Genomic DNA, 18614 nt, shown 5'->3' with positions numbered 1-18614 from the left:
ACTGGCCGCTGCGTCTCCCTGCCTCCTTCTGGAAGCACCGTCTTCCCACCACTTCTCGGATGCCACACGCTCCCTGGCCCGCTGCCAGCTCTCCGGCCCCCACTCCCTGCGGTTCCTCTTCTCGGGTCAGGTCAGACCCCTGGCCTCGGCCTGTCTCCCCTGTGCTCTCTCCCTGATGGAACCATCTGGGCCTCTGACCTAGAACATTCCAGGCACTTGGGGGCGTCCTGCCGCCCAGGCCTGGAGCTCCCGCGTTGGCTGGGCTCTTACATGAAGCTCTCACGCCACATCCCCCCCGAGCGTGTTATTTCCCTGTGGCTGCTGTAATGAGGACCATGAGGCAGCTCCTTAAGGGAAAGGTGCCCGCTCCCACAGCTCTGGGGGTTAGAAATCTGGGGTCCGAGGCGTCCCCGGGGCCATGTGCTCTCTGAAGGATCGGGACGAGCATCCCTGTGCCCTTTCCTTCGGTTCTGGCGGCTGCTGCCGTCCCTGGCCGGCAGCCACATCATCCCAGCATCCGCGGGCGCCTTCACACTCTCCCCTCCGTCTGTCTTCTTACAAGGACACCAGTCACATCCCTTAGGGCCCACCCTGATGGCCTCTTCTGCACCGCATCCCATCGACAGGACCTTAGGGGGTCAGGACATGAACATGTCTTTTTTGGGGACACAACATGTCCCACGTGACCAAAACGGAATTTAGTTGTTTGTCCCCTGCGCCCCGTCCCTGACTTGCTCCTCCCCGTCATGCCCGTCCTTGGGAACGTGCACCTGCGTCTCTCGCCGACCAGGCCAGGAACTTGGGCCCCCGCCATTCCCTGTTTCATCTCCTCCCCAACCACGGGACCCACGGGGAGGTCTCCGGTGCTGACCTCCGAAACACACCCAAATCTGTCCCCCATCCCTGGGCCCCGCTGCCCTCTCTCGGACAGAGGAGCTCCCTCCTCCTTGGTCTCCTTGTCACTCCCCCCGCCCCAGGTCCCAGAACCCCAGAGGCTCCCATCTCACCTGGGATAAAATCCACCTGCCTTCCCGTGGCCCGCAGCCCACTGTCAGAGGACGTGGCTTCCCTCCCTCCGTCCTGGCCGGGCCCAGCTGCACCTGCCGGCTCTCCTTCCCTCCCGCGTCCCAGGCCGGCTCCTGCGCCAGGGACACCGTCCCCCAGGGCGTCCCACAGCTCACTGTCCCACTTCCGCTAGGCTGCGCTCCTCAGGCTCTCTGGGATAGAGGACTCTGGTGTCGCTCTGCGAGCCCCGGCCGGCTACCTGGCTTTTTCACTTCCTCCCCTGCTGCCTGCTTCCTGCCACGGCCGGGCCCCCAGTGTCTGCACCAGACCCTGGGGCCAGGAAGGTGCTCGAACGTACCGGCTGGGTGAATGACTCAGGGCCCCATGGGTGGCCCCACGCCAGCACCGTGTCGGGGCTCCAGGCTGGTCGGGCCCCAGGCTCCCCTCACTGGCTGCTGTTCAGCTCAGCAGAGAAGACCACCGAGGGGCCGCCCACCTCTGCCCCCTCCACTTCCCGGGAGCGACCCATCTCCCCGGCCAGCCTTCCTCCTTCCAGCAGCCCCACCCCTGCTTCTGCACACTCCCCTCCCGCCCCCGGCCCCCCGGCAGGTACCCCTCCAGCCGCGGACATGAGCCCCTCACTGTCCCCCCTGCAGCCCTGCGAGGGGGGCCGGCTCACCCCTGCCTCCTGACGGCAGAGCTGGACAGATGACCGGCTGCAGAGGCAGACGTTTTAAGTGAGTCACAGGTCTGACTTCCTCAGAGGAAAGTCCCCGAGGAACAGAGGAACTCGGCCTGCCCCCCACCATTGCTCCGAGGGACCCCAGATCTAGCTGGTGCTCGGCCCAGGTGGGCAGGGACTCCGGGCCCCGAAAACCCACGCGTGGTGGAGAAGGGGAGGGCTTCGTTCTCTCTCTCCCTCTGCCCCCCCCCATTCTCTCTCTTTCTCTCGAATGAGTAAAATCTTCAAAAAAAAAAAAAAAAACCAAAAACCTATCAAGCCATGAAAAGACATGGGGGAACCTTAAATGCAAATTGCTCGGTGACAGAAACCCATCTGAAAAGGCTCCATACGGGGCTTTGGTTTTAACTACTGACATTCTGGAAAAGCCACGCTTCCGGGGACGGTAAAAAGATCAGTGGTTGCTAGGGGTTGGGGGGCCGCCGGGATGAACAGGTGCGGCCCGGAGGAGTTCTAGGGCAGCGAAGCTACTCTATTATGCTGTGATGGTCGGTGCTGGTTGTTATACGTTTGTCGGAACCCCCAGAATATCCACCACCATGAGGAAACCCTGATGTCAACTGCGGACTTTAGTTCTCAGGAGACTTCAGCCAATTCTCTTCCTCCCCTGAGTGGGCTGGGGAGAGTCTTTGGATGGGGGTAGGGGGGCGGGGCGAGGGAATCCCAAGCATGTTGGATTTAAAAAGGAGGATTCAGGGAACATTTGGATCCTGAAGGCTGAGCCCCCTTCCCGGCTGGCTGCTTCTAGAACTCTGGCTGCCAAGCCCATGCCCCCCTCGGTGGCGAACACAAGAGGCTTTGCTGGGGATGGTGGCTGGTCCTCTGGGAAGCTAGGGGAGGTCACACAGTCATTAAATTTGGACGAAATACCCGTGAATATATGAGCATGACTCTTCGGTGCACAAAAAAGCTCTGGGAAATGAAAAAAATCCGATGACACACGTAAGAAACCACGAAGTCTTAGAAGACGAATTTAAGGAAATCTCCCAGAAAGTAGAACGAAAAGACAGATGGAAACAAAACTCCCAGAGAGCCCGTCCAGCGCCTCCAACATCTAAACGCAGCGGTTCTGGAGAGAGAAAACAGGAAAAGGAGGATGGAAGTCAAGTATCTCTCAGTCGGAAGGGCCCAGGGGAGCCCAGGGGTAGAGGCTCCCACCAGCGGACCTCCCTGGGTATCTGGGCAACCGCGGGTGCAGAGAGCGAGCCCTGGGGGTTTCTGGGACGGGCAGACGGGCTCACCTGTAGGACCGGGACTCCATTGGACTTGAAATGTCTTAACAACAGCCCTGCGAGACGGGAGCCTTCGAAATCCCGAGGGAAGGGACCCAGCCGTCCTCACTCCGGAGTGAGGGAAGCAATTGTTCATGCAGTGACTTACACGTGGATGTTTCCAGCAACGTGGTTCGAACGAACCAAAATGTGGGAACCTCCGGAATGTCCAAGAGCGGGAGAACGGACAAACAAAATCTGGTGTAATCCATACGCTGGAGTTTTATTTGGCCGTAGATAGGAATGATGCTGATGAGTGATCCTGACGGTGGTAGACATGGGGCAACCTTGCAAACGCTATGCCAGATGGAAAAAGACTAGACGCTAAGGGTCACCTACTGGTGAGTCCATTGATGGGAAACGCCCCGAATGAGGCAGTCTGCGACACAGGAAGTACACGGGTCGTTGCTGGGGCTGGGGCGGTACTCCTGGGGGCGGGGTTTCCTTTTGGGGGTGATGAAACTGTCCCAGGATCCCAGAGCAGTGATGGTTGCAAACTAAAAGCCACGGAATTGGACACTTTAAACAGGTTAAAATGGTGAATTTTGATGTTAGCAGAATTTTCATCTCGATTAGCAAAAGGGAGGCTAGAATGAAAAATGACGTCCAAAATTGCAGAGGCTCGAAGAGTTTATTTCTTTGGGCACCTGCTCTTAAAAATAAGGAAGTAAACTGGGGCGCCTGGGTGGCTCAGTGGGTTAAAGCCTCAGGTCATGATCTCAGGGTCCTGGGATCGAACCCCGCATCGGGCTCTCTGCTCAGAGGGAGCCTGCTTCCTCCTCTCTCTCTGCCTACCTGTGATCTCTGTCTGTCAAATAAATAAATAAATAAATAATAAAGTCTTTTAAAAAAAATAAGGAAGTAAACCAAGAAAAATGGAAGGCCTAGGATCCAGGCAAGACGGGGTCTAGCCCAGGAGAGAGGCGAAGGGACTCCTCAGGGTGATGGTGACGGTAGCCACGAGGCTGGTGGCCTCCCAGTGGGTCACGAGGCTGAGGTCACGTCTTCTTCAGAAGGAACTGGATGGGATTCCCCAGACCTTTCCTAATTGAGAAATTTTGAGATGGAATGAGGCTTGTCTGTAAAGGCCAGGCGGACGAATGATCTAAGGGACAGTTGGTACCTGGAGGGGAAAGTTTGTGCCAGAAAGGGAAAGCGCCTGCAGCCTCCCGTACTTCTCCGTGAGCGGCGTGTCGTAGCCTCTAGAACTGTAAACCTGGAACCTGACCAAAGTTGAGACACCGCTGCCTGGGAGAGCGGACAGAGCCGAGGCGTGTGTGTGCACATGCGTGTGAGGCAGTGATGACGGGGAGCTGACGCCTCCCCTTCCTTGATGGGAAGTCGAAGAGGGGGGGTCACCAAAATTGGGAAATCAAGAAGTAGCGCTGTAAGTGTTAGAAATAAGGAGGTCAGTGCCAAAAAATTCAGCTTAGAGAGTTGCCGTGTTTGCTTCTGGAGTGAGGTTGAGAAACTTCTAGGGCTTTTTTTTTTTTTTTTTTTTTTTTTAAGATTTATCTATTTATTTTTGCAAGAGAGCTCGCACACAAGCTGTGGGGAGAAGCACAGGGAGAAGCAGACTTCTTGTTGAGCGGGGAGCCCGATGCGGGGCTTGATCCCGGAACCCCGGGATCATGACCTGAGCCGAAGGCAGACGCTTGACCAGCTGAGCCACCCAGGCGTCCCGCAAATCGACCTTAACCGTCCTTATACGTACCGTTCCGTAGTGTTAAGTGCATTCACGTTGCTGTGCACCCGACCCGACCCACAGGCTTTCTTCCTCTTGCAAAACTGAAACTCGATTCCCATTAAACAGCTCCCGATTTCCCTGTCTCCCCACCCCCTGGCGACCCAGATTTAACAATGTTTAAGGATAATGTTTGTTGACACTCTAGTATGGGGCAGACATAAGTACTTCATCCTTGGGGAGAAAAATAAAATGAATGCTTTTTACAGATGACGACGCTGAAGCTCAGAGAGGTCAGGTAACTTGCCCAGGCTCACACAGCTTGTACGTGGCAGAGTTTCAATGCAGGTCTGTCTGTCTGTCTCCAAAGTTCTTGCATGGGACAGCCCCGGGAAGCCCTGGTGATAGCTGTGATCTCTCCCCGGTGCCCTTGGGCCTCTTCTCCTCTCACCCCTACCTTCCCTGTCCCCTGCACACTGGAAGGGAAGGGTGGGATGAGCACCTGGGTGCCCACGCCGGCTCGGCTTGGGCTCAGTGCACCCTCCGGACTGGAGTCTGTCTGTGTGCCAACAGGTTGGCGGGACGAAGACTGGCGTGGTGCGGTACGTCGGGGAGACAGACTTTGCCAAGGGCGAGTGGTGTGGCGTGGAGCTGGATGAGCCCCTTGGGAAGAACGATGGGGCGGTGGCGGGCACCAGGTATGGTAGACTTCCCCCGGGGTGCCTGGGAGGGGCTCCTCTTTCCCTGGGACGGGAGTAGGGGCTGGGGCATCTGAGGAAGCCGGTATCGAGGCTCCATGGGAGAGGTGCTGCCACCTTCCTTCTGGCTGAGGAATCGCATCCCCATTTTACAGATGAGAGAACAGAGGCCCGAGAGGTCATTGCTCAGGGTCACACAGAGTCACGGACAAGTGCTGGGAGAGTTGTCGGTTCTGTGTTCGCTCTTGCATGCCACGTGTGGCTAGGTGGGGCGGGAGCCGTGGAAGCGAGAGGGAGGGCTGACAAGGGAAATAATCCGACACTGTCCCGGGCCTACAGCCCCGGGTAGGGTCACAGCTGGGCTCTAGGTCTCACGCCCTCTCTGATTGGAGGGAACTGGCTGCCTGGAGGCTGGGGGTGTGAGGTTCTGGGTGAGCAGTCGGGCAGGGGCATGGGGCTAAGGCCCGGCCGCCCCACTGTGCACTGGCTGTCCTGAGGCTGGCTTGTGGCGACTCTGAAAAGGAGCGGTCACTGGGGTTCCGGTCAAGCTCTGGGGGAGCAGCCCCCCTTCACCCAGCTCTTGCAGGAAAGGAGGCTTTTTCTGAGGAAGGTCTGCTGGGTCGGGGGGGCGGGGGGCCAGTCCTAGCAAAGACCCGCCTGTAGGAAGAGGCGGGACGGGGAGGCACTTTCAAGGTGAGGCGGGAACTGGACGGGACCGGCTCCCCCGGCCCTGGTGGAATCCGTACCCTGAGAGGTTTTGAGAGAAGATAGGCCAGCGTTCCCGTGACAGCACTGTGCCTTCCCATCGGCAAGCTGGGTGTTCCTCTCAACTCACTCTTGCCTTCGGAATTCGGGGGCGGGGGGGCAGCAGCCTCCCACCTCCAAGGTGTCCCCCTCAGGCTTTGGTTGCTGCACCGTGGGAGCTCCGCGAGCAGGATGTCAGTGGGGTTCCTTGGGTCTGGGGTGACCTAGGGGCTGTCATGAGAGTGGGAGCTGTAGATAGGGCTGGGGAGGGCCTCTGAATGGTGTGCGGGAGCCAGTCCCAGAAGACCGGGGAGTCCGATGCTGGCATTGCCATTTAACCAGCTGTGTGACCGTAAGCAAGTTCCTTAACCTTTCTCAGCCTGTATCTCCTCATCCGTGAAACGTGGATGAGAGTAGAGTGATTGGGGGATGGGAATGGTCACTCACCTGAAGGGACGGGCACGGAGTGGGTACTCGATAATCGTTATTCCCCCAGACCCCTCCCACGTATGCCCAGTGGCTCTTTATGGCTACAGAGAATCTCAGGCCCTATTCCCCTCTCTTCCCTTTCTGGGAGTCCCATCTATTGGTCTTGGGGTGAGGGTGTTGGGGCCCCAAGGACAAGCGTCTCTGCTGGGGGCCGCTAGGCTCTGGGCTGTGGGGCCGTGACGGCAGTGTGAGTCTCTCCTGCTTCCCCCAGGTACTTCCAGTGCCCACCCAAGTTTGGTCTCTTCGCGCCCATCCACAAGGTCATCCGCATCGGCTTCCCATCCACCAGTCCGGCCAAGGCCAAGAAGACCAAGCGCATGGCCATGGGCGTCTCGGCACTGACCCACAGCCCCAGCAGTTCCTCCATCAGCTCTGTCAGCTCTGTGGCTTCCTCCGTGGGGGGCCGGCCCAGCCGCAGCGGACTGGTGAGGGGGGAGCGGGGAAGGGGTACCCTGGTGTGTGGGGGGGCGAGAGGGTAGGGACAAAAGGATCTGGGTGTCCCAGTCTCCCCTGACTTGCTGTGTTCCACGTATCCCAAAGCTTAGGGACCCCTGGCGGGCTCAGTCCGTGGAGTATGGGACTCTTGATCTCAGGGTCGTGAGTTCAAGCCCCACATTGGACATAGAGCTTATTTCAGAAAGGAAAAAAAAAAAGATGAAAATTAAAATCTTTTACTAGGAAAGATTGATCCATTTACATTTATTGTTATTTTTACATTGCGGATTTGTCAGCAGCCTAACCCCTTTCCTGGGAGTTAAGGAAGGTCATACAGATACAGGAGAAGTAGTGTGGACGGGGGACAGGTCGAAGGCAGGGGGTTCCAGGTTGCCACAGGCACCCTGGGTGAGGGGAGAAGGCGACGCTGCCCTGCTGGGGGCACAGAGCCTTCTGGGCAATCCGAGTCTAGGCGGGGAGTCTAGGATGTGTGCAGAGGAAGTGGCCCAGGTGAGGCAGAGCCCTGGTGCTGTGACTTTCAGGGGCCAGTCGGGCTCTCCCGAGAGCCAGGAGCTCCCTGTGTCTTGAACATCACGATTCCCCCTACGTAGAGTGTCTAGGGTACGGGCAGAAGGAGCAGGTGCCTGGGAGGTGAGGTGCTCGAGCCGTTGTCTGGACAGTGCTCCAGACCCCTGAGTCCCGCCTGCACCCGCGCCTTCCCGCAGCTCACGGAGACCTCCTCGCGCTATGCCCGCAAGATATCTGGCACCACTGCCTTGCAAGAGGCGTTAAAGGAGAAGCAGCAGCACATCGAGCAGCTGTTGGCCGAGCGGGACCTGGAGCGGGCCGAGGTGGCCAAGGCCACAAGCCACATCTGCGAAGTGGAGAAGGAGATCGCCCTGCTCAAGGCACAGCACGAACAGGTGGCTGGGCTGGTGGGGTTGCAGGGCGTGCCCCCGGGTCAGGTGGCTGGACCGGTGGGGTCGGGGTGGGGCGCCCCCAGGTCAGCCTTGCCGGGCCCCCTCACACAGAGAATCCTAAGACCCCTCCTCTCCGTGACGATCCGGAGCCTGGCTCTAGCAGGCTTTTTCCTACTTAACTAGAGTGGGAGCACTTTCTAGGTCATGGAAAATTCTTCCCTGTTTTTGCGGCTGCATGGCCGTCTATCGCGGGCTGTGTCCTTACCCGCGCAGCCAGTCCCCTGTGGTGGCTCAAGTTATTTCCAATTACTCACGTCGTCTAAATATACTCACGTACACATTTTTTGGTCTACCCCCGTCCATGTTCCAGATCGTGCTTTCAGGTGGATCCGTGTGTTGGGTTCAGGGCGGGGAGCTCTCTCCCATCGACTTGGGTCTGCTGTTGTCACCTGCCTTCTCTTCCCTTATGGAGGTGTTTGTCTCCTGTGTGACAGATCCCTCCTGGGTCCCCATCCCCACTGGGAGCCTGGCTCCGCCCGGCCTCCACTGTGGTGATGAAGGCCAGGCTCCTGTGTGCGCTGGGACAGGGGCCTTCCCAACACAGCGGGTCTTAGGCCCTTGGTGGTTGAGGGACGTGGCAGGCACTGGAGTGCTGGGTACTGGGGACAGGTGGGCCTGAGGTTCCCACCGTCTGAGGCCAGCCTCTGCTGTTCCTGGCGCTCAGCTGGGCCGTCCTCCCTCAACAGCGAGGCCCATGGGCTGTGCCTCGCCAGCGAGAGAGGCTGTGCCTCTCTGGCTAGAGTGGCAGGCCCGGCTCCTCGCTCGCATCCCTGCCCCCACCCGGACCCCGGGCCCAGGAGGGGGCTGACGCCGCGCTGGCCCTTGCTCGGGGCCCAGTATGTTACAGAAACAGAGGAGAAGCTGCAGCGGGCCCGGCTGCTGGTGGAGAGCGTGCGGAAGGAGAAGGTGGACCTGTCCAACCAGCTGGAGGAGGAGAGGAGGTATGGGGCACCCCTGCCCCGGGCCGGGGGATGTCTGAGCTCCGCAGGCCGGCCCCTCGTCCACCAAGTGGGGTGATGGTCTGCATCTCTGCAGGCTCGAGGGGTCACCACATCCGTCCGCTGCTCTCCTTCCTGACCGGGAGGGCGGGGGGTTCGCCGCACCTGACCTGCCGGCCGGGACAGCACATCCTAAGGGGAACAGGCAGGGTGGCCCCCCCACGCCGGCTGCACCTGCAGAGCACCCCGCTGGGCTGGGTCAGGTCCCCGAGGCTCAGAGAAGCGGCTCCAAGAGGTCCCTCGAAGCACCTTGCTTCTCGGTGTCAGCCCAGGCTGAGGGCTCCCTGCGTTACCATGAGTCCCGGAGGCGGCTGTCGCCCCCATGTCACCGATGAAGAAACGGAGGCTCAGAGCGGGCGGGGACTTGCCTGAGGCCACCGGTCTGCTGGTGACGGCACTGATTCTTTCTCTCCTGCGCCAGCAGCCAGTGGGGACTGTGGTTCCCACCATGCGGGACCTCTGGCCTGACTTGGTCCTGGGTCAGAGCGGGACAGAGCTGACAGGGCTTCTCTTGGCCCAGGGTCCTCTCCCTGTCCCCTAGCCGACACCCAGATTTCTTTTCTTTCTTTCTTTTTTTTTTTTTTAAAGATTTTATATTTATTTATTTGAAAGAGAGAGACTGAGGGAGAGAGCTTGAGCAGGGGGGAGGGAGAGAAGCAGGTTCCCCACTGAGCAGGGAGCCCGATGGGGGACTCGATCCCAGGGCCCTGGGGTCATGACCTGAGCCGAAGGCACCCGCTTAACGACACGCCCGACACCCAGATTCCTGGGGCTCCCTCCCCTCCCCCAGGCCTCAGGCGGCCCCCAGGCCTCAGGTGGCCCCCAGGCTCGGCCTCTGGGCGGTTCTGCAGCTCTCAGCCGAGGCCTGTGAGCCACAGGCTGCTGTTACTGTCTGACTGGGAGAGCGAAGGGCTTATTTATATCTGCCTGAGACAGTTTTCGGGGCCCACACATCTGGTTCCCATGGTGACACGCCGGAGGCCGACAAACAGAAAACTCGAGGCTGTCCCGGGGGTTGTGTTCACCGAGGGCCTGCGTGCGGGCCCCTGGGCTTGCTGGGTGACCTTGGGCAGGTCTTCTTGCCCTTGGAGCCCCCGTCCCCCCATCTGTGTGCCGGGAGCTGTCAGGAGGTCCCAGGACGGGCAGCTCCGTGTGCCATTACGTGCCCGCGTCTCCCCTGTGCTGTCTTGGCACGTGGGTGGGTGACTGTGTGTCCCCGAGGGAGGCAGGGCAGTGGGGGCCCTTGTTAGGGAGCAGCTCCATGACTCTGGACCCCGGTTTTGTGGGGAAGGAACGCGAGAGTGGTCAGCAGGGGAAGAAGCCCGCACTCCCTCCCGCCCCAAGGGCAGCAGCAGGACAACCCATCCTCCCTCGTCCCACAGCCACCCCAGGTCGGAAGGATGGTGCCTGACTTGCCCCCGTTTTGGAGAATCCTGTGGTCTCAGAGTGGAGCACGGGCTGGACGCTGGGAGGGGTAGAGGTTTCCAGGAGGCTCTGCCCCAATCACCATGACTCTGGGACGGTGCCTTCTCCGGGCCCGAGCCCGGGCTCCTGGCCTCACCCCTCCCTGCCCTCACTGAGGTGCGGCCCACCGCTCTGAGCCCAGCCCGCTCAGCGCCATCTCCCCCTGCAGGAAGGTGGAGGACTTGCAGTTCCGGGTGGAGGAGGAATCCATCACCAAAGGAGACCTGGAGGTAACGGCCCCCCGCCGCCCCTGCCCTAGCTCCACTCCCCACTGCCCCGGCCCAGCCCTTGCCGGGCACACGGTCCTGAGGGCCAGCGGCAGGTCTGGCCTCCCCGGGAGGGGGCTGGGGACATTTCAAGGGGGAAATCCGGAAGAGGCCCCTGGGAGGATGGGGAGGGCCGGTCATGAGAGACTCAGGTGTTGGGGGGCGGGGAGTGGCTCAGCTCCAGGAGCCCCGGGGGGGGGCAGGCCTCCTTTTGTTTGGCTGCCAGGTGGGGTGGACTAGGGTAGCCTTAGGACATGGTGGCTGGACTCCCCTGTCCCTTCTTTGTTGGACAGTCGCCCTAGAGGTGTCCCGTGGGTCCTTCATTTGTCTGGGATTCCAGGGGACGTTTGGGCTGGAAGTAGCTTGTTATTGGGTCTCAGAGCTTAGGGGTGGCACAACAGCCCCAGAAAATCAAAGGGACTCACCCAATCAGGGAGCGAGGCTGCAGCCCCTGGGGCCAAGACCCGGGACTCCTGGCTCCCGAGCTCCGCCGGGAGGAGGACCACTTAGGGGGCCTCCCGTGTTACAACACCTGGACAGGTGTTCTGGGCGAAGGTGAGCCTTTCAGTCCCTGTTCACCTCACCTGCTCTGAGCCCATCTGTCAGTGAAGGACCCCCAGGACCCAGCGCTCCTCACCACATCACACAGATCTCAGGGCTCACGCGGCCAACGCTGGGTGCACAGGGGTGCCGTGCTGCTGTGGTCCTCCCAGCTCCCTGGGAGGTGACAGGGATGAGGGGGGCTCCCGGAACCATCAGATGGGGCCACACGCTGGCCTGGCCCTAACTGGCCCTGGGCAGTCCCTTCCCTCCCCAGGCCTCCCTTTTCTCATCTGCAAAACGAGGTTGAACTAGGTAGTGATTCTCAGACTTGAATTCATCACCTCGAGGGTGTGTTCAGACCCGGTGCTGGGCCCAGCCTCGCTACTCGATGGGTCTGGGATCTGAGAACTGGCATTTCCAGCAAGTTCCCAGGTGATGCCAGTCTGGGGACCGTACTTGGGGGACTCACTGCACTCTATCTTTTTTTTTTTTTTTAAATTTTTTAAAAGATTTTATTTATTTATTTGACAGACAGAGATCACAAGTAGGCAGAGAAACAGGCAGAGAGAGAGAGGGGGAAGAAGGCTCCCCGCCAAGCAGAGAGCCCGATGCGGGGCTTGATCCCAGGACCCTGAGACCATGACCCGAGCCGAAGGCAGAGGCTTCAACCCACTGAGCCACCCAGGCGCCCTCGATCTTTTTTTTTTTTTATTTTTTTAAGATTTTATTTTTAAGGAATCTCTACACCCAGGTTGGGGCTTGAACTCACAACCCTGAGATCAAGAGTCGCAGGCTCCACTGACTGAGCCCGCCCGGCGCCCCTATACTAGATCATTTCTGAGCCCAAACTGGAAACTATAGTTTCCGATTTTGTGAAAGAGCTGCCTTAAGGGCCCGTGACTTCGCTGCCCAGCAGAATTGTGCCTGTGCTTGTCCTGTCCCTGGGCGACCCCGGCTGGGGGAGGGGTGCGTGTGACCGGGGTGGGGTTCCTGGCCGCTGCCCCTAATGGAGCAGATTCTACCACCTAGCTTTAAGGATGGATATCGGGGTACAACCCCAGCGTAGGACCCCAGCCCAGCGCTACGACGTTGTCTTGTAGGTTCCCCTCTCAGCCGAGGGGGCAGGTCGTGGGGTTGCACGTGGCTGGCTCTCCTGCCGGGCGGCTGCCCTCTTTGCAGGAGTTGGGGTGGGCTTCTGGAAAAAGCACCTGTGCTTGCAAGGGGCGGAGACCCCTCCTGCGCACATCATTCGAGGGGGGTTACTGAAAGACTACGGGGAACTGTCACCGGCAGTTCAAGGACCCAACACAAGAAATGGCATCAGGAGCCAAGTCCTTTCTTTGCTCAGAGGTTTCCTTCTGCTCCTGACTCGTGGTCGGTCTCCACGTCTGTCTCTCTGTCCCTTTCTCCTCTAGCCCGTTCTATCTCCTGGGCTCTAGGCAGGTTTGCTCCCTCCTCCTGCCCCACCCCCCAGCCTCCTGCCCGCCTTCTGCAGCTTCCTGGCCCCGCCCACCTGCCAGCCTCCGGCCCCGCCCACCCACCTCTGGCCCCGCCCACCCACTGCCTCCTGGCCCTACCGAGGGTCCAGCACTCACCTCCCACCCCCAGGTGCCCCTGTCCTCTGGCCCCAGGCTAGACAATGAGCTGGCCGGCTTTGGATCCGGTGTCCATCCTGGCGCCTTCAGCCCCAGCTGGGACAGGCTGGGAGAGACCCTGACAGACAGCGACAGCCAGCCGGTCGGGGGGCCCTGGGGTCCCCTTGCTGCTGTTTTCCTTGTGACCACATTCATGACGACCAGAACGCAAATGGTCCCAAAGTTCTGCTCACACCCACCCATCTCGGGAGTCAAAAATAAAACCCAGCGCATTCCTGTGAGCTCCTGGTCTCCCACCAGCTGTCACCCCATCTCTCTGCATCCCCTCCTGGCCTCACTTCCTGGTTCCAACCTCAGCCTCCTTCCAGATCTCTAAATGTCGGCCTGTCCCAGGGCCCCTTTGTCCCTCGACCTACACTGTCTCTGAGAGCTTCAGTCTGTGTCGTTCAGTGTCCTCTGTGAGCTCACGAGTCCCTCGTTCCCCCTGCGCGCACACTGGCCTGCCTACAGGACATCTCCCCCCGGAGGAGGGAGGACGGTGCCAGTAGCGGCCTCCAGGGGCTGCCGTAACAAATGTCCGCAGTTCGGTGGCTTAAAACAACGCAAATGCACTCTCTCGCTGTTCTGGGAGCCCGACCTCTGAAATCCAGGGGTCGGCAGGCTTCCTTCCTCTGGAAGGCTTGAGGGAGAGCCTGTTCCGTGCCTGTCTCCCAGCTCCGGTAAGGCTGCTGGCAAACCCTTGGCATCCCTCGGCTTGAAACTGAGTCACTGATTCTGTCGCCATGTGGCGTTTGTCCTGTGTGTTCCTGTGTCTCTGACTTGCCTTCAAATAAGGACACCGGTCACTGGGGTTGGGGTCTGCCTTCATCCGGCATGACTTCATCCTAACAAGTCACGTGCCAACCCCTTCTTCCAGAACAGAGTCCCATTCGGAGGCTGCAGGTGAAGGTGAGGTTTGGGGGGACACCGTTCAACCCGGAGCATTTGTTCCTGTCGTCGCCCCCCCCCCCCCACCGCCCAATCCCACAGATGGTTGCTTAGCTGACTCATCTTGAATCTTTCCGTCATCCCTCTCAGAAATCCTGACCTTGACCTTGCCTCTGAAATCCTCTGCCTCCCCAAGGGCCGCCTTCCTGGGCCAGGCAGGCCCCCAGCACCTTGCCTCAGACAACCACACTAGCCCCTCCTTGGCACCTCCCGTGTTCTTCCGCTACCCGCTCTCCTCACCGGAGCTTTGCAGGTTTTATCGCTGGGAGATTTGGAGGCTACACATAAATAGGGACCGCGTCGCTGGCCGGTCAGCGGGCTCAGTGACCGTCAGCTCAGGGCCGCTCTTCTTCCAGTGCCCACCCCCCCCCAAACCGGCCCCCTCTCAGTGTTACCGTAAAGCAAACTGACCAGATCTCTTAAGAAGGTTAACCAGCCCCTGCCACTGCCGTGCTCACACCTCTGACACCACGAGCCCAGGTAAAGGGCCCAGAGGAGCCCCTTAGGGACCCAGCCCCCTGCCCCTGGGCTGCAGGCACCGGGGATTCTCTGTTCCTGGACGCTCCAAGCTCTGTCTGCCTCTGAGCTACTCCGTGTGCTGATTCCTGCTTCTCCTTCGGGCCTCACCTCCCACGGTCTCTCTCGGAGACGCCCCCTCTGCCTCTTTGGTAGTACGTCTGTCCCCTGCGCCCCCCACCCTGAGCCCTGTTCCCAGCTGCACCCACAACCTGAAATCATCGATCATTTCCGTCCCTCCCCGCAGCGTATGCCCTTGAGTGGCAGGGACCCTGTCTGTCTCGTGCACCTTGTAAGTCCCTACTGCTGGAACAGGCCAGGAGCCCCGAGAAGGTGGGAATCCCAGGTCGCAGGCTGGGGCCAGGCTTTCTGGTTCTTGAACGGATGTCTGCCACGCTGCACCGTGAAAATGTGCGTGCCTCTCCCCGCTGCCGCCCCGGTGGGGACTCGACCTTATTGGGGTTTGGTGGTTGTTGATTAATCAATCATCCAGGGCTTAAAACGTTACAATTTTGTTAATTAAATAGCACCTGTTGGGTCACTTGGTCACTTGCCTGGGAGGACCCGAGGGAGCAGGGGGCCAGGCTCGTGAACTCAGAGTCTGCTTCCTGTCGATTCGTGCGCTGTGAGCACTAAAGAGAGGTCAAGAGCGGTGACACGTGCCTCTGACCTCCAGGGGCCCCTAGTGCGGGTGGGGCATCTCCTCCCCCAGTAACGATCCCAGCCCTCAGTTACCCGAGGGGTATCTCGGGGCGGTGGCTTTGTGCTTTGCAGGGGTGCGGACCCCGTGTCTGTGGGGAGAGGCCACGCTGCAGGTGCAGGGCGTAGGCAAGGCTTGGCCGAGCTCCCGGATTTGAGCTGCGGCAGGGAAGTGGGGTCCCCCGCTCCAGGAGCCCCCTTTGATGGTCCGTGTTGCCGCTGGAAGTCTGTGGCTCCCCCCCACCCCCCGCCACCGTTCCCCCCCATGGAGCTCGGCTGGCTCCAGGCAGAGGCACCAGTCCTGGCACCAGGGGGGTCTGAGTTCCTGACCTGGAGCTGCCCCCGGTTGCTGTGTGATCCCGAGCCCGGCCAAGGCTTCGTCTGTCTGGAGTAGCCGCTCCTGCCTGGGGGATGGGGAGACGGCCGAGACACCCTCCCCGCGGGGGTTGGGTCCTATAGTTAGTGCTTGCGACAGAAGTGGCGTCCGCCCTCACTCACGCTGCCTCCAGCGCCTCGACCGTGGGCACAGTTGATGAACAGCAGCTCCAGGGAGCTTGAGAAGCAGGAGCCTGGGGGTCCCACTCCTCACACCCTGGGCAGTGCCCCTGGAGCGGATGGAAAGCCAGATTGTCCCCGCCCCCCCCCCAAAACGTAGCCTGAGAGGCTGTTCTCCATCCTGTAGCTTTCTGTGGTTGAATTTATCTTAATTAAGCCCTTGAAGCGAGTCCGCTGGGTCCCCCTGTCCCCCCGTGGAGACCCCAGCCTACAGACCAGGAGGCTAGAAGTTTGGGATGGGGCTGATGCGGGGCAGGAGGGGTTTTCCTTTTGGGAGCACCGAGTGAAACTTGGGATTGTGAGGCTGGGGGCTTTTTCTTGTCTGTGGGACCACCAGTAATCATTTACAATTGGGCCCGCCAAGCGTGGGGCCCGGCCGAGCTGTGGGGCCCACCCTCTAGGAGAGGAGGGTGGGGACAAGCCCCCCAGGCCACCACCCAGGGCCTGAGCCTGGCAGCTCGTTGGCACTGCGGCACGCCGCCGCCTTGAGACACAGGGACAGAGAAGCTTTTCGGATGTTCCTTCAGGAACATTCGCAGAGATCAGATCCTAGGCCAGACGACACAGGTGTCTCTAGCTGTGTAGGAACCGCATGCGTGTTTCTTGGGTGGGTCTGTGCTGTCTGCATCAGCCTTGCTGGTGACGGGCTGCAGGGACAGTCAAGTCCCTGAGTCACGGGCTGCCTCTTCAGACTGGCCCCCAGGTTTGCTCTAAACTGCTTCTCCGGGGGCTGGAGGCTGAGGAGGTCCCCTGGCTTCTCCCCGAGACGAACTTGGTCTCCAGATTGGCCCCGGGGGGCCTGGATCCGGCGCCCTTGGCCCCGGCCACACTTGCAGATCTGTTCTGAGCAGCCCAGATGCCAGGCTGGATGGCCCGAGAAAGTCGGGCTTTGTTAGCGTGGGAAGCCGGAATAGCGGCGTTCTCGTGCTTTGCGGAGACCAGGCGTTACCCGCGGGGTAGAGGTATCTTGTAAAACCTTCCCTTTCGAATGGCTCTGCGCCTTCAGCTCAGGCCTGGGGGGCCGGGAGTCCTGGGTTCCTTTACCGATCCGTCCAACCCGGGGCCCTGCAGCGTGCGGGATCCTGGGTGTAAAACGGGCAGTCACCTGAATGGGGAGCAGGAGCAGGCAGGGGGTCCTCCCCAGAGCCGCCAAGGGGTGACAGGCGGGAGTCTGGTGCCCTGTTACCACCCGCTCTGGGGTGGGGTGGCTTGGGGGGCAGGGTTTCCGCAGCCTCTCCCCTGCCTTTAAACAAACCCACCTGGGGACCCTGCGGCGAGGGGCAGCTGGCAAGCCCGGCCCGGCCCCCGTCCCCAGACCTCCGCTGTCCCCCAGCCACCTCTCCTTGACCTGCTCTCCTGTCTTGTGCACAGAAGATGACGCCGCCTCTCTCTCTCTCTCTCTCTCTCTCTGTCTCTCTCTCTCTCTCGTCCTCCGGCTTCCTCTGCCCTGTACTCCTCTCCCCTGGGCCGCCTCCCCTCCCGCCCCGGGCGGACCAGACCCAGACGCAGCTGGAGCACGCCCGCATTGGGGAGCTGGAGCAGAGTCTGCTGCTGGAGAAGGCGCAGGCCGAGCGGCTGCTCCGCGAATTAGCCGACAACAGGGTAACGCCGCCCCCGGCCCGCCTCGGCCCCTCCTCGCCTCCTTGGCGTTTCTGCTTTATTATTTTCTCCGTCTTTGGCTGCTCTCCTCGTTGTGTTTCGCCTTTTGTGCGCCCCTTCTAGGAGGGAAGTCAAGGGTTAGGGATGCTTCTATGCCGTTGCCACGTGACGCTTTTTGGGGAGGAGGGGTCTTGGCTGTCCCAGCCCGTGCGCCCAGCTCATGGTCCCACTGGCTGGGGGTGTCCTGCGAGGCCCTCCCCCTCCGTGCCTCCCCATGCATTGCCAACGCCAGGCTTTGTCAAGTTCAGAAATGGGGGGGGGGTCTTGGGAACGGTCTGCCCCTTATATAGATATAAATGGGCAGGTGCAGGGGAAACTTATCCACGCCTCCCTTCTCCCCTTCTCCCCAGGCTCGGGAGGCTGAAGAAGGCCAGAGGTCAGGGAGTGCAGATCCCGGCTTCTCTAGCCTAACGGGTCTTAATTCGGGTGGCGGGAGGGGCTCGCCTGGAGGACCTGGCGCTTTGGGGGTGTGGGAGTGTCCCTGGGGCGTAAGACTCTGTTTCAGACGCAGGGGTGGGGCCGTTGAGATACAGTAGACCCTCTGGTGGGGGGGGGGTAGGTCTGGGCCCCGCTGGCCCCTTTATGCCCCCCCCAACCTGCCCCAGGGCCGGCCCCTGAGCAGGTGCACACATCCACACAGCTGGCCAGCCCAGCCGGGCTGCAGGTCTGGCCACGGAGCCAAACACCTGGCCAGCGGAGACCCGTTCAGACTGTCTGAGCAGGGTGGGGGCCGGGGCAAGCCACAGTCGTTTCTGCAGGTCAGTCTCGGCACACAAGTGAGCGTGTGCATGTGTGTGCGTGTCTGGAGACACACGGGGGTCCCTTTGCACACACCGGCCACGGTCAGGCGACTGTGTGTGCTTGTGCGGGATGCGCACGCGTGCGAGGAGGCTGCCTGCAGAAACCGACCCAGTCACCAGGGACGGGCTGGAGCCCTCCACCCCGAGGCATCTTGATCTGGGGGTCACCCTGGTTAGAAAGACAAACTGGATTTACAGAACTAAAGGTCACCCTCAGAAACAAATTTTTTTTTTCCCAGTTACGAAGAGATTTAAAACTTGTAAATGTATCGTTTCCAAATACGACCGTGATTGTCGTGATCCAGGTGGGGTTGCCCAGGGTGGAGGTGGGGATGAGCCTCTGATCTCAGTTATCCATCAGGAGGTGCGTCTGGGAGCGTTAGTTTTGTTCTGCCTTAGGCATTAAGCCAGACCTTTCTTGGGCCGCCCGCTCCAGACCACCCTTCTAGTGAATACGCCCATTCCGGCTGGGGACCCTCCCCGA

At 60.4% G+C, this 18614-nt stretch overlaps 1 protein-coding gene across 1 annotated transcript in view; it reads left to right on the top strand.

The window, feature by feature from the left end:
- CLIP2 (CAP-Gly domain containing linker protein 2) overlaps window positions 1-18614 on the top strand; it is a 68524-nt gene that overhangs the window by 35486 nt on the left and 14424 nt on the right. Inside the window, exons 4-8 of the mRNA XM_080830933.1 lie at window positions 5276-5400; window positions 6845-7058; window positions 7794-7991; window positions 8886-8989; window positions 10680-10740. Coding sequence (XP_080687059.1) covers window positions 5276-5400; window positions 6845-7058; window positions 7794-7991; window positions 8886-8989; window positions 10680-10740 — 702 coding nt within the window. The remainder of the gene's footprint in view (window positions 1-5275; window positions 5401-6844; window positions 7059-7793; window positions 7992-8885; window positions 8990-10679; window positions 10741-18614) is intronic.

This window comes from Martes martes (assembly GCF_963455335.1).
Source record: "Martes martes genome assembly, chromosome: 18".
Taxonomy (NCBI): domain Eukaryota; kingdom Metazoa; phylum Chordata; class Mammalia; order Carnivora; family Mustelidae; genus Martes; species Martes martes.
The sequence above is the reverse complement of the archived record's forward strand: the minus strand, read 5'-3'. Positions and strand labels throughout refer to the sequence as shown.